Consider the following 15,775-nt stretch of genomic DNA (forward strand, 5'->3'; position numbering starts at 1 on the left):
GGTTGTTATAGATGCAATAAAATAATTAAAAACAGTAGATATCCATTCTTTGTACAGTTCCATTGAATTATTCACATAATTCACTTCAGGTCTTAATTATTACTGTGGGGATTTAAGTAAATGGCACGAACTAAAATAAAATTCCAATACTCATTCACCCAACATCATTGCTTTTGAACTATTTCAGATTCTATAGAGGTCTTAGGTGCAGCCACGAACACATTTAATTTACTTCATGGCCTGAAAAACCGCACAATGTTTCATGGGATAACATCAACATGAGATGGCAAGTCACAAATGAAAAATGTGCTGCCTTTTCTCTTCATATCCTGCTATTGTGCAGTTCTTTTGATCACACCGACACTGCATTTAGACATCAGGATAGCTCAGAGGATGTGTCTGCCCGACAATAATTTGTTTCAACCCAAGAGCAGATTATCAACAAAAATAAGAAACACGATTCAAATTATTCTTTAAAAATACATATGCAAATTTTCAAATGTATGGAAAACACTTGCAAAATAATTATCCACTTGTAAAAACACCTGAATAATGAATAATTTGAGCCTTACAATTCTCAATAGAAGGTTGTTCAAAGCAAAGCAAGTTCAATATGAAGACTGTTGCAGATCATTTAAATACTGTTGTTAATTTGAACTGCTTTATTCGAATTGGTAAAGGCACTTGAGGTTTGGTTTTGACTTATTTGTGCTCTCACAAATTTGGATGTACAGTACCGCTGCGAAAACACAGAAAAAAAATCAAGGCACAATGAGATTGTAAACACACTGTTTCCTTGTGTTGTTTCTTCCAAGGGCTACCGCGGAGGCTTATTTTGATTTATTTTGTCAGTTTTAAATGTGCACTACCAACACCGAAAGGACTTAATTAGAACAGCAACCACTCCAACAGAGTGTGAGAACTTTAGTAGTCCTGATAGACTAAAATTTTTAAATGGACAAATCCAAAATCATTAAAAATATGCACACATTTAAACGTTGTACAATGTTAAGCTATGTTTTTTAAGAAATCATTCAAGCGTGACCCCAGATCCTTGAATAAGATTTATAAACAGCAGGTAAAGCTGGGAAGGCCACACAGATGAGGGAAGTGCTTTTACATTGTTCAATGAGAGTAAATGATGTATAAAAACACAACGGTGTTTCGGCAATTAACTCATTCACTGCCAGACATGCAAAAATGTGTCCACCCCACAGTCAGGGTTTTTGTCATTGTCATCAAATTCCCGGGATCACAGAATATTGAGTTTTAGTACTACATCAACATTCAATACAGCGTAAGAAACCTTAGACTCTCTTCTTTCACCAGAAAAAAATATTTAATTCCTAAATTATATGAGTCTGGAGTTATATGAGCTTGAAATGAGGGTGGCTGTCAAAAATACAATGCAATACATATATATTAGTTTATATAGCTGTTTAACAACAACTGAAGCTGGAAAAAAGCGCTCATATGGAAAAAAGGGAAATGCTCCCCTCTTGTGGAAGGGAAAAAAATTGCCAGATGTCTGGCCAGCGTCTTATCGGCACCCAGGCAAAAAAAGAAAAAAAAATTGGGATTGGTGCTCTACGTCATATTTCCAATTCCCGAATAAATTTGGGAATGGCAGTGAATGAGTAAGGGGCATGAATGAGTTACTTTTTGTCTGATGAAAGAAGAGCGTCTAAAGTTTGTTACGCTGCATTGAATGTATATGCAGTCCTGAAACTCAATATTCTGTGGGACCTGAATTGGAGTGAAAATGACAAAAACTCCGGCACTGGAGTGGCCACATTTTTGCAGACACATTCTGGCAGTGAATGAGTTAATATGGCCGACAGCATTCTGTTGGTTCGGAGTCAGACTGGCAGGTCTTTTAATTGGAAAGCTGGCCCTTTATTCAAAGCGCTATAAACGTGCCAGACCTTGTAAATGTTGACTGTTGACAGAGGTTAGCTCTGAGTACACAGAGATAAACCGCGCCCAAGCGCTTTGGGTCAGACTGTTTGCTCACTGAGATTAATTTTGACCATGCGTGATGCACTTCGCCCATCACAGAGCCAAAGTTGGATGTTTAAGGAGTTAACATGGCAGGCAATGCCGGTTACGTTCGGCCAAGACAATGTGGAGCTTTTTTGTAAACTGTTTAACCTACTTGCTCCTCTGTGTGCTCTTTCATTTCTTGTCCAAACACAGCAGTCTGCACCCTCCTAGCATATTATGAGACTATACAAATGACAGAAGATCAAAGCTGTATCCTAAGAATCAAAAAGTGTACCTGACCTGCTTGGGAGTGCTAATTTATGAGAAGCATATCGCTACCGTCATTTAAAACAAAAGTGTGGCCTTTGTTATCCTCTCCACAAATACAGAAGAATGACGGAACACCCGTCGGCACTATCGACAAGCTATCGCTGCCTTATACAGCGCAATTACTCTTCTTGATCTTATTATCACATCGACACTGGTTAAGACTCTTTACTATACTGCCCGGTGAACACAAATCTCCACAAAGCGCAGCAGGCATTGTTCATGAAGCTTATCAACCAAAGGAGCTTTGCAAAAATCCCTACAATGCCGTCCTGCACAACTTCTTGAAAAATGCTCTCTGAAGCACCACGTGACTATTTATGCACACAATTGCAGCAGAATTGCAGTGTCTATTGCTAAATTGGTCAATTAGATTATCTATATGCACACAATTGCAGCAGAATTGCAGTGTCTATTGCTAAATTGGTCAATTAGATCAGCTCGCTTCACATCACTAGGCTGTCCATTTGGACTTTCTCATGCTTTGCTCTTTCGTTGCTGCTCGGGGGTGTTGAACCTAGAAATCCCAGTCATCATTATGACATCACAGCAATTTGCCACCCCAAATTGTCCCTAGGTGTGAGTGTGAGAGTGACTGTTGTATGTCTTTGTGTGCCCTGCGATTGGCTGGCAACCAATTCAGGGTGTCCCCCGCCTCGTGCCCGAAGACAGCTGAGATAGGCTCCAGCAACCCCCGCGACCCTAATGAGGAATAAGCGGTACGGAAAATGAGATGAGCAATTTGTATATTGCTCCTATTTTTGCTTTGATCACGATGACTCTATCCTGGAATCTGAATGCTTAAAGGACAACCGACATCACTTTTTTGTTTCCTAACTGACATCAGAAAAACATTTTATAGCATCCAAAATACCCAAAACACGCAGTATATTTTAGACAAATGTAAAACACCAATAAAAATGACTTAAAGTGTCAAAAAAGCACTTCAATTTGAAACCGGAAGTGGCCAGTTTCAGAAGGTCCCACCCCCATGTTCGTGGTGTCACGGCAAGACGTCTTGCCTTGCTTGAGAATCAAAACAATGGCTTCAGATTTGGAGAATACAGCAAAATGCATTGACGTGATGGAAGGACTGCTACAATGTGTCCTTTTTTCAGTCAGGGGCGTTCCTTCAGTGACGTAACGTATGGACTCGTCACCAACTCAAAAACAAGACTTCCGGAATATTCAGCGCGAGTTTTAAGACGTAAAATATAGCTATATGCGGTGGAATCTTTGTAAAATAGACGTCAGTTGTCCTTTAAAGTTACCTTACATTTTTATATAGCGCCCTCCAATTTTTTAATAAAGTAAAAAAATAATTTGGTGTAGGGCGTCCGAAGATGGCTGGGAAGACTGTCATGATCTGGTTGGCGACCAACGGGTAGCGCTGTCAGCCCTGCCTGCTCGCAGGTGCTGGTCGTTCCCAATCAGTGACAGTCAAAAGGACTCCCGGCACGACCATTCACTGTCGGGTCATTGTTGTATGCTTTGTATGCAATTGTATGCACTGTGTATGCATTGAATGCTGTGCATGTGTTTGCTTAATCTTGGCAGACAAAAACTCTTCGTCTTTATTCTATATACGTTGTATTTTTTTCTGTTTGAATGACTTTGATGTTTTAGATTTTGTTCCTGTTGACTTTATTTTAATACAATTTCTCAAACATAACTTGCTGCTCCCTCCCGCCTGCTTTTTGGGATCCACATCTGCCATCACCACCTTGCAAAGCGTGACAGAAGTGCTATTTAAATCAATATTGCATTGTATATCAAATCTTACAGAATAGCTGCCAGTTTGATTCTTGCTTCAGAATTTGACAAAATATTTTACTCTTGTCCAGGTCTGATTGGAAAAAAGTCATCTCACAAAAAAAGTACCTGATTGTCTTCAAATTTTCGCTGTTTCATAAAAATGTTTAGGAGGAAAATACCTTGAAAGCTTTGTATGCTGTTTCCATGGTGATGTGCTGTTTACAAAGAAACATTTTGGCTACATTGGAGGGTCTAAACTTTGAGCACACATAAGACCCGGAAAACATAAGTTTTATTATAGAGGGTTATCGTCCTATATGCTCGTAAACAAACGTGCTGAAGGGACCAGCAAAAAAAAATGCAATAACACAGTGGGCTTGGGGTCCTAATTTAACTGTATATTTGAGAGTTTTTTTTGACAAATTTGGTTTCTATAGAATTTTGCCCATTGTGCACAATGGTCACTTTCTACATTTGCACATTTCATCTATCTTATATCTAACTGCTTTTTATATAGGCGTTATAATTATTCTTCTGGCACAATTGCAAATACACTTTGCAAGAATCAAACAGCATCAGCTCCATAAAACTACCTTGAGCATGTTGTCACATTTGTAAAGTTGGTTCAAATTGCTGCTGTGGACTGCAAATTTCCCCATTGTGGGACAAATAAAGGTTTTCTGATTCTGGTGAACAGTTTAGATGTGGCACGATTACACGCTGTGCACGTATGTTGTGGCCAATTTCTGCCAGCTGATCCATTCTGCATTTAAATTGCTGAATACAATGTTTTTATTTCTCAGTGAGATTGTGATGTAGTTAGTGTGTGTAGTGTTAGGATGAAAACACATCAGAACAATACTAATCCCTTTGCCGCAAATAATTCTGAATATTGTTCTCATTCTTTACGCCAGATGGCCTGCCTGAAACAAAAATGTCAAATGCAAGCACATTGGCAAGAGAAGGTCTAAAAGATTTCAAGTTATGCTTTGAAACAATGATGTCCAAACGGTTCACTTACTGGAACAAGGAATTTTTTAATCTCCTCCAAAGCATGGCTCATACGGGAATAAGCCTCACCCGGTGGAGCGAAGACTTCAATTAAAACATGAAGATCGTGACTCAGATGGGCATATTTAGCCTCTCCACTGCTCCTTAATTCTTCTTCCTATGGAAAAAAAACAGAGCAGTTAAGCTACGTCTAGAATATATGTTAAGTTTTATATGCCTGTGCATGAACTTTTATTTGCTAAATCTTGACAATGTTGCTAGGACAGAAGTTTGAATAGTAAAATACTGGGTATTATAGTAGCAAAAATAATAATACAAAATACATCACATTTAAACACTCCAGTTTTACAGAAAGTTGCTTGTTTGTTTGTGTTTATCAGGTTGCAGCTTGTAGTAGTAAAAGACCGCTCCCATCTACGGACAATGAAGTCTTAATCCCTTTCGGGGACAGCAGTTACTACAGTGGACAGTTTATCATGTTGCGTTGTTACGGGATGCTTGAAAGACTGTTACTCCCTTTCTAGATCCGTATGATTTTGATGGAAATGTGCAATATCAGATTGGTTCATTTGTGGGTAACAACCTAACAATTCCCTAATCAACAGACGCTGCCATTAATTCACAAGTCAGGAATACATTTCTCACTAGTTGTTCAATCTTGTTGAATGTCTCGAGTTTAAAAGATGAAATGTGGTATCTCTTTAACTGAGCGTAGTGTTAATCCGTTTGATCCACAAACACAAAGTGGAATATTGATGTATCCTCCAAGATGAGCTGTCACCACATTGCTGAGCTGATGGACCCAACTAGGTCACAGTTGAATGAGATGGTTGAGAAAAGCAAACCACACTGACTTTGCCTTTATGCCAGCCTTCCAGATAAACCATTCATTTGTCAGATGTCAGAGTGTTGACAAAATCAATATCAGCACACACACGAACACACACGCACACACACGCACACACACGCACACATTGATTCTGCTTGTCTTTGGTACCAGAACCACGCCACACGTATATGAACTTTTCCTTTAATACATTGTGATAAATCAAAATTCTCAGTGAGACTCTTTATGACTTCACACATTACTGGTTAATTAACTCACAACCAAATATTGCTCAAAGCTTGTGGCAAACTCCTCAGGGACTTAAGATCTAACAATTTAATTTCAATCAGTCCCGACAGAGCCCTTACTTTTTTTGAGTAGTCCACTCCTTCAAAAAAAAAAAAAAAAAATGTCCTTGACAAACATATAGACTACTCTGCTATGGCCATAATGATAAAACAGCTGTCTTTGTTTCGAGGTTTCACAAACAACTTTGAAAACAGTGTAAAAAAAAACATTTTGATCGGGTTCAGACAAGACTGTGCATTTGAAGAAGAGTGTGGTGGGGTGTTCTTGAAATCGCTTACCTTTTAACTCAAGGTTACAATTTAATATTCTGCTCTATCGGCAGATTTGGTTAGATTTTGAAAGATGGACATGTGTGGTCGTACACAACGGATTGCAGTGTAGTGTTTTCAGCAAACTGTGTAGTGTAAATTAAATGCATCCAAAGAGACCTGAGGCAAAGCAATGGAAAAAAATACAGTAAAGTCTCGTTATATCGATATCGGATATATCGATAGTCCCGGTTATATCGATACTATTTCTATGCACGCACGGAGAAAATTACATGCAAACAGGGTCGGATATATCGATAGTCCCGGTTATATCGATATTTTTTCGGACTCCCTTGAATATCGATATAACGAGACTGTAACACCAAACTCAACAAGATCAGGGACTACAATCCAAACCAAAAACAAACGAGCCAAACTAGGCAGTAAGGAGGCAGGGAAATAAATGCAAAAAATGACAAGGAGAAACACCTGGACAAGACAAGAGGCTGAGGAAGCTGACTGGAAGACACAAGGGATTGCTTGACAAGCTCAGGGGGAAAAAAGGACATGTTCAGAAATTCAATCTTATGTAATTCAGAGAGGTTGTGTGTGTGTGTGTGTGTGTGTGTGTGTGTGTGTGTGTGTGTGTGTGTGTGTGCGTGTGCGTGTGTGCGTGTGCGTGTGTGTGTGTGTGTGTGTGTGTGCGTGTGTGAGCATGTGTGTGTTCAGAGAGGCTCTTATTTATTTCCTAATGTGACCCATGTTCTAATTCTGGGTTGCGAGAGCCATGATCCAGCTGGTTTTAGATGCTTCCATCTTCCTTCCCGCCTGATTTAAATGATGAGGCTCAACAGTCTCAGAGCATCCTTATGAACTTGATCACTTGAATGTGACATTTGATCTATCATCAATCTAACCAATAAGCAGCCCGTGCTTGAATCACTTCCATCTGTACTGCATGACGCAACATTACGTGCATGCAATGTCACTCAGTTTTTTTAATCAATGATTTGACTTATTTTTGAAGCCCCAACCCATGATTTCTTTTAAATGACTAACTAGTCTTCATAATAATGTAAATTGTAAGAAACGTCAATAATAAATGTCTGTAAGAAACGTCTGTAAGAAACAACGGCATCACGGAGAGAAAGAAAACTCTATAGGACGGTCTTGATGGAAGTGACACCGTTAAGATGGCAGACTGACTGCGTGTACACCCGGGCTATGTTTAGCTCCAAGGGATGACATGTCAGCACGACAAACGACTGGAGCAAATTGCTTCATTATGTTCCACTCACACATGACAATTACACAATATGCTTTGAAATTATTCATATCCTTGCCTACTTATGTTTGACAACTGAAAGATGTTTATCTCTTTGAGTGTTTGGATGTTATTTTCAAGTTGCTGTCAATATTTATATTTATTTCCCATCCCAAACAACCCATAACACCATATTTAAACACAAAATCGATTTATATTACCTTTGCTTTATCCCTCATGGACCCTTTTCCAAGGATGGACATCTTGACTCCTGTTTCCTCTTGTAGCCTTTTCATGGAATTTCCCCTAGGCCCCAGTAGCTTTCCAACAAAATTAAACTGCAACAAAACAGAGAGGAAAAGCAAGAAGTCACAAGTAGAAACATCAAAATTGGTAACACGAAGCAATGATTTACACGTGAGCAAATGAAATGTGATTCGTTTAAGGAGAAAAAAGGTTAACCGCAAATGGTGTTTATCATTCGTCTTTTTTTAATCAATATAATCTCAGATTCCTTTCACATGGGCAAATCTCGTGGAATGTAGCCCGTTATATATGAATATAATTGTGCTTTTTCTGTGGTGAATGAAAGGTGAATGGGACCCTCATTCCACAGGTTTAGCATTATGCACCTATCATTGGCTTGAACACTGCCCTCGCTAGCCGTGTATCTTATTGCTTTGAGGCTCATCTGTGGTGTGCGCAGAGAGGAAAAATATGGCGAAACATGGGATGAAACCAAAAACATCCCTGAGTCTATTTTGAAGGTCAGTGTTGAGATAAAGTCAGACATAATGAGTTTCATCCCTGTGGAAATTAAGCTATAGTATTCAGATGACAAACGATCAGATTCAAGCCTCGGGCTCTGACTATCTTTTCCCTTGCACTCTGCACCAGCCTATAGGTGTTCACATAGGTAATAATGTTGTGGTTGGTTGTAAGCAGTTTTTATGTATCTTTCTGTATATCAGAAGGCTGAAATGCTCATTTCTGGCCTGCAGTAGATGAACGTATTGTCATTCGAGGTTGAAACGAGTTGACATACAAATGACGACAGATTACAGTGTTTTATATATGTATCTTACTCGGCTGCCAAAACTTGGTGGCATTTGCTGTTTCTCATGTCAGTGTTTGTGAATAAAATGTCTTATTTCGCTGTGTTCGTAATGACTCGCTAGCATACGCAGCTCTGTGAGATAGCACCGCTAGTGAATTTATGTCTTTGAAACAAACATGCAAATGAGCATGTTATAGTGATATTTATAATGTCTGAATATCACTTAGGGGAAGATTAAAGGGAACAGGAGGCGGGTTGGTTTGTTAGTTAGTAGGATGATTGCTAAAGAAAATAAAAAACAAACAAAATAACAATTTCTTCCCATCCAAGTGGAGTGGCATTACATTTTGCGAGTGCACTTTGCACAGGGGCCCAGAAGATTGTGTGGGATGCTAAGTGGCAAATTGTAGCATGTTATCCATCTTACATCTTAGTATACACGTACTGTATTTGTTTGTTATACTAGTCCGTGAAAGCAAAAGGAGAAATCTTATAAAGACAGAGGTGCTTATACTCAAATAAATTTTCCAACCACTTTTTTAACTGCCGTTTGAGTAGAAGAACCTTTGGATACAGACTAAAGAATTGACCATGCCCGTTCAAAAGGAAAATAAAACAAAGAAAACAATGTGTGTTATGATTTATATATAGCTTTTGGACATCCAGTGAATTATATTTTCCCTTGATATGTTTGTCGACTACATAACACCACAGCATTTGATTTTCAAATGTCTGTTCTTACTGTGAAGGGACCATCTCGAGAACTGGACAGGTGGTCTTCGTCAGCCCGCCGCCACTTCACAAGCCAAACCCAGATTATATTAACCTTCACACGAAGCAACCTTCTCTCGATACAAATAACTCCAAAGCCAGCTGCGGGGCTACTGCGACTCAACTCCGACAAGCGCGCACTCAGCCGATTTCAACATTAACGTCACCGCAGAGCGCCGTGTTGCACAGACAAAATTGTCCTCAAGAAAATAAAAGCATCCCTGCTGTCCTCACTTGTCCTCTGATCTGCGTAATTAAGGCACCTTTTGGACGCTTCTCCTCACATGGGCCGCTTTGACAGGACTTTGCCGAGGCTGGCAGGGAGCTGGACAGCAGATGGTCAGAGCATCTACGGTGGGAACACACTTGCTGGGCATGGGGAAAGAGAGTGGCCTGTTTTCATTAAGTTAATGTCTGGAGCTATTCTGCACCTCCGTGGTGGGCAATTTATGCTTTGAAGAGGGGGAAGGTACCGCTGTTAAATGAGCTTTGAAATGATCCAATGTGCCCCCTGCTGTACCGGCTCTGATAGTTATGTGGATATTAGAGGGAAAGATGGAAGGGATTCTACAATTGTGGAGGAACTACACCTCCACAATTCCATACTAAAACATTTAAGATTATGATGGATGTGTAGTTTTGATTGATGGCATCTGATATTGACTGGCTCTACAACCACAATGACAATACAGTACCGTAATTATGCATCCATCCATTTTCAGTTCTGCTTTGACGTCAGAACGGTCGCATGGGTTACTAAAGGTTAACTGAGCAGTCATTGGGCAATAAGCAGGGGAGATCTTGAACTGGTTGCCTGCCAATGACAGGGCACATAGAGGCAAACAATCATCCACACTCACACTCACACCTTGGGGCAATTTAGAGTGATCGAGTCAGCCTGCCATGCATGTTTTTGGAATGTGGGAAGAAACTGGAATACCAGGACAAAACCAACACAGGCCCATGGAGAACATGCAAACTCCACGCAGGAAGGCTGAAGCTGTGATCAAACCAATGGCCTCAGCACTGTGAGGTCGACTGGCTAACAATAATCATTCTAATTTTTAAAATTCGAATTTGAATCTCCTGGAGAGTGCCACACAAAAGTCAGCATTGTTATTTTGAGGCACATTTTGCAATGCAGTGCCATAAATAGAATTTCACCACACAATATCACACATGCTCATATTTAATTCCCAGCATGCATGTTGTTACACTTATCAAAGCAAAACACCTTTCCATAATGAAATGTTTCTTTGGGATAGACAGTAATAGAATGTCCCTCTGAAATGAACAGAGCAAAGCACTATCTAAAGCAGTGACGTGCAGTCAGTGGAGGCAGGTGAGGCAGTGCCTCACCTGTCATCATGGAAAGCTGTCATGGAAATATCAAATGAAAAAATAAATTAAACAGTTAGATGTATTTAGTGATTTGTACTTTAAAGTTCTTGTCCATTTAACTTCACCGTTTTAGGATTTTTTTCAAAATCGCTGAATTTTCACATTTACCGTTCAAATACTAAGTAGAGACGAGCGGTGATGTCATTGATGACGTCAGTGCCTCACCAGCCGTGAACCTCACCGCACGTCACTGATCTAAAGGTCACAATAAACCAGGACCGATGTACTCAAAATTGTGCTATTCACAAGGACATATCATTTTTTTGGGCTGTACATAGATGAGCAGCGCCTGTCATGCTATATGCAAAGTAGCTTGTAGAGGTGAAACAAAAAAATAACTACCCATTTAGAACTATGCGCACGCTGTCTCTATCTTAAATAGCACAGAGTGAATTGTCATCATCGGATGAGGGCAATGAAAACTTACCAGTAAAAAGGCTACCAAATTGCATATAGTACACATCCCAAAAGATAGGTTTAGGAAACTAATTGAGCTATAAATGCTCTTATCCCGACTAGCTGTAAAACCGGGATAGGCTCTGCAATACCCAGAACCCTTGTGAGGATGAATTGGATAGAAAAAATGGATGGATGGAAATTAAAAATAATCTAAATCATTTAATTTCACAGAGTTACACTATTGTTCTACTTCTTCCTTTCATAACTTTGCTGCTGTGAATTGGGAATTCCTATTCTGTGACAGACACCAATAAAGGTTTTCTCATCTTCTCTTATCTTAAAATAAGTACATTTTTCATATTTATATTTTCATTTTGATCTTACTTGTAATCGCACAACAGCCTTCTTAATTAGCAAAAATAACCTGACAGTCATGGGGATCAAGAATACAAAACATATCCTCCATGACCATTCCCTGATTTGAATTGTTTGTTTACAAAAACGATGGAGGCTGACACCGCCAAACACAGATGGTGCATATTTTCAAAGCAAATGTACTTTTTGAGTACCAAAAAAACTTGCATGAAGATGACTTTCACCAGGTTTGCCAGCATTGTTAGCAGGCCGTGTCCACAACACGCATTTGGAAAGCAGGAAAGGCACAAGCGGAACTGTCAACAACAGCATGTCTTCATTCGGGCATCTCGCGGATGCCACACTGAAGCATCCTGCTTGATAGGCTCATATGCTCAGAGAGCCAAGACTAAATGCAGGGATTAGTTGAGGCTATTTTACTGCGGGCTAACATTCATCTTCCATGCACCAATTCAGCATATCAGAAACTCTGTGAAGAGTTTTCCCGAGCAATAATGTAATTAATTTACATTTAATTACGTTCAGGCAAGAGGGCTGCTGTAAGCAAGAACGGGCACTGCGGCATGTCTAAAACCTGACAGAATAGATTTATGATGTCTTGTGAATTTCTCTTCGACTCCGCCACCAAGGCAGGACGTTATTGAATACCCAAGCAATCAGCAGCAATGACAAAGTGAGCTAAGAGTGTGAAAAGAAAAAAAAAGGCAATTAGCTGTATGCCTCTCAGTGGGAGACTCATTGGAAAAGGAACTCAAGAATATATACTGTACATAGCATGCATCTCAATGTCTGCAGAACTGAGACAAATTTGAGTTTTTTTTCAACTAAAATAGTAATTTACATTAAAAAAACTTTTGAGTATAACTTCATCACATTTATGACAACAACATTATTTTTGACATTAGAAAACTTGCTCAAAAACCTGAAAATGGACATTTGCATGTGAGTGGATCCTTATGTATGCTGCTCTGACTTCAAAAATATATATATATTTTAGTCACCTATGCAGCCGTACCCAATTGGGGGCTGTGCATTACATTTTTTGAGTGTGGTCATCAATTTGTTTATCTGCGTTTCTTGTATTTTCATTCATTTTATAAAAAGTTCATAGCTTTCGTTATTTGCAGGCTCTGCTGCGCTTTCATTAACTATCTAATCAAGAACCGATTTACCTACCGAAGCTACCGGACATCACTAGATAAATGCAACTAAGCGGCAATGTAAGGAATGTAAGGAATGCATGCAACACTTAATTCTTCAATAATGTGTTTCTCCATATGAAAATGACTCTGCAATAGAAACACCTTTAAAAAAGACTTTGCACTGGAGTTTTCAAAAGTTTGCTCAATGTGTTTTATCTCTTTCTGTCTTTTTATTCTCAACATTGCCTTTGCAGAGAATTCACAATAAATTGAATGGAAATGGAAAGGAGCAGGTACATACGTTGTCATTTAATGATTAAAAACCGATAAACAGACTTAAGATCCTGCAAGTTAATTAATGTTTGAATGAATAGTGCTTGGCCAACACAAATATTGTACAGTGGAAAAACAATTCCCATAGGCATCAAGGATTACCATGGGAATCACGGGCCGCGCTACACTCCTGAATACTAGCTAGTACTGTTTATCATCACTGACTTTGAAACATGCTATTTTAGCCCTTTCATCTACCCTATGGCCTGATAACATGATAACCACTGTCCCCGAAAGTGTTAATGTAAATGTCTTTTCAAATGTAGACTTTCTGTAGATACTATATTATATATGATATACGGAGCAGTGGCGTCTTACCTTTGGATACTGCTGCACGGGGATGAGAACTCTTTCAGACAGCTTTATATTTTTATTGCTGATAATATCAAGGTATTTCTTCATGATGCCATCTTGTTGCAGTTCATCACCTTCATGCTTTTCAATTTCTGCACCAAAGAAGACATAGGGGATTATTAGTTATACTGTGCCTCAGTCCGGTGGCAAGGTGACTGCAAATAGTAGTAACAACAATAACAACAACAACAATAATAATAAAGTTAGACTCTGGGGACACTTTGGGAGAACTGCAACTATGTAGCCTCACACTCTGGTAACTAAGCCTGCAGCTTGATGTCAATAGAGAGTGTTTGTTTGGAATGGTGCAAATTGGGTTGATGAGCTCCCAAATTAAGACCATATTTGCAGATAATTGATTTAAATCAATGTGCACTGTCCTGTATCATTTAAATGAGTGGGAAACCTTGCGCAAAATGGGCCAACAGTCACCTAAAGTGCCCAAGTTTGATGGGAAATTGATAGGAGCTGCTGAAAACTTAATCAGCATGGCAAAAAAATGGCTCCAAACATTCCCGTTAATGACTTCCTGGAGAGAGCCTTTAAATGCAGTCGAGCACGAGTTGTCAAAGGACTCTGACGAGCTGCAACATTAAGATGTGTGTGGGAGTTTCAGAAATGAGATGAACAGCAAGTTTGAAAATGAAATGCAGGCATTTTGCCAGGTACGATTGTTCTGTGGAATCCTTGCCCCACACCTATTTGCCGTATTTTTATGGAAGTGGAACTAAACGGATAGCTAGGGACCCTCCAACTTCAGCAATATATATACTGGTGCCCCACTAATCACAGAACCGAAACCGGTCACAAATTGCTAAAAGCTGCAAATGATTGATGTGAGCATGAAAAAAAATCTGGTGGGGAAAAAAAACGAGTACGTATTTCAATTCAATTCCTTGTGTGTTCTACATACTTGGCAATAAAGATGATTCTGATTCTGATTTCAAAAATAACAGGAAAGAGGTTCGATTAAGAGGGCATAACCCCACATATGTGGCATATGTGGCGGTTATCTGTACATGTACAGTATTAGGTCTATATTGATGTCCAAAACCTGTTCAAATGATTCTGGCTCAGAGAATTCTTCACATAACAATGGCTATTTCACTGGCTATTTCACCTATCATAGAATGTCTGTTAGTTTCAGTCATTTATTTTTGTTCCCTATTGATGATGCTCACGGATTTGTTTTGAATTATTTTGGTACTTTTATTTTGTATGGCATCACTTTGTAAAATTGTATATTTGTCTCATCAAGACGACAAGGACTTTTGTATTCCATAACGGTGCATCTCTTTTGATCTGCAGGCTGCCACAAGAAGATTGTGTTTGTGTGGCAAATCGGCTTACTGTGAACAAATGTGGCAAAACAGTAACACAAGCATTATGGTTTTGCCACAAAAAAAAACAATAGTAATAAATAAATAACTGAACGGGAGCAATGTGAGTGCAGGGATCAGAAGAGCATGAATGTGAATTGAAGGTCACTACGTTCAATTCTTACTCAGGATTAAAAAAAATCTCATTGCGGGAAAACGAATCATTTCAACTCTGAGTTACTATTCTGGTGCTCTTGATCCGCTCTGATGCAATGGGTAAAACTGTTTCAGCAGGGCTGCACAGAAGAAGAATTTTGAGGAAAAAAAGGAAGGTTTAAATAGTGAACTGTGGATAATTGTGTCTTCCTCTACAATTCAAGACTCACACCGTGTATATACCCTCATAGTCTCCATGCACGGCCTCAGGAGGCTCAATTTCATTTCCCACACATTAAAACTAAGGCAAAAGGAACTAGGAAAATGAACAAACCTTCATGCTATGATAATTTGTCACTCGGTATGTTAGCCAGTCCCTTTTGGTTGACAAAGGTTTGTGGGGAAAGGAGGATACGTGTTACCATTTTTAATCTTTTAATGACGCAAATGGAAAAAAGAGACTATAAATGTACCAGTCTTAGTCAGTTGGTATTTCCTGGTTAAACATTTTCAGACTTTGATGGCTGAAGGACATATTTTACCTTGACTCAAATGTTATAAAATGAAATTTAGCGGGTCATTTTTTCCTCCACAGTTATGAGTGTTTCATCTCTTGCTTTTTCTGTTTCTGTTTGTAACTGATTGTTCTGTTTGCACTGTGACCATGGAATGATTGACAAATCAAATGTAAATGTCAATTGTCTTCTGCGGTTAAAAAAATAAATCATTTTAAAAGGAAAGCAAA

General features: G+C 39.1%; 1 protein-coding gene across 6 annotated transcripts in view; it reads right to left on the reverse strand.

Moving 5' to 3' along the window:
• Positions 1–15,775, reverse strand: part of khdrbs2 (KH domain containing, RNA binding, signal transduction associated 2) — a 45,276-nt gene that overhangs the window by 24,181 nt on the left and 5,320 nt on the right. For all 6 annotated transcript variants that reach the window (XR_016116867.1, XR_016116866.1, XR_016116865.1 and 3 more), the window contains exons 2-4: positions 13,520–13,647; positions 7,945–8,061; positions 5,087–5,233 (exon numbers count right to left, since the gene is read on the reverse strand). Coding sequence is in view for 2 of the 6 variants with exons in the window: in XM_089011756.1 (XP_088867882.1) it covers positions 5,087–5,233; positions 7,945–8,061; positions 13,520–13,647 (392 nt within the window). In the remaining 4 variants the exon portion in view is untranslated. The remainder of the gene's footprint in view (positions 1–5,086; positions 5,234–7,944; positions 8,062–13,519; positions 13,648–15,775) is intronic.

Source organism: Hippocampus bargibanti, linkage group LG13 (assembly GCF_051943395.1).
Source record: "Hippocampus bargibanti isolate YZ-2025 linkage group LG13, ASM5194339v1, whole genome shotgun sequence".
In the NCBI taxonomy this organism is placed as follows: Eukaryota; Metazoa; Chordata; class Actinopteri; order Syngnathiformes; family Syngnathidae; genus Hippocampus; species Hippocampus bargibanti.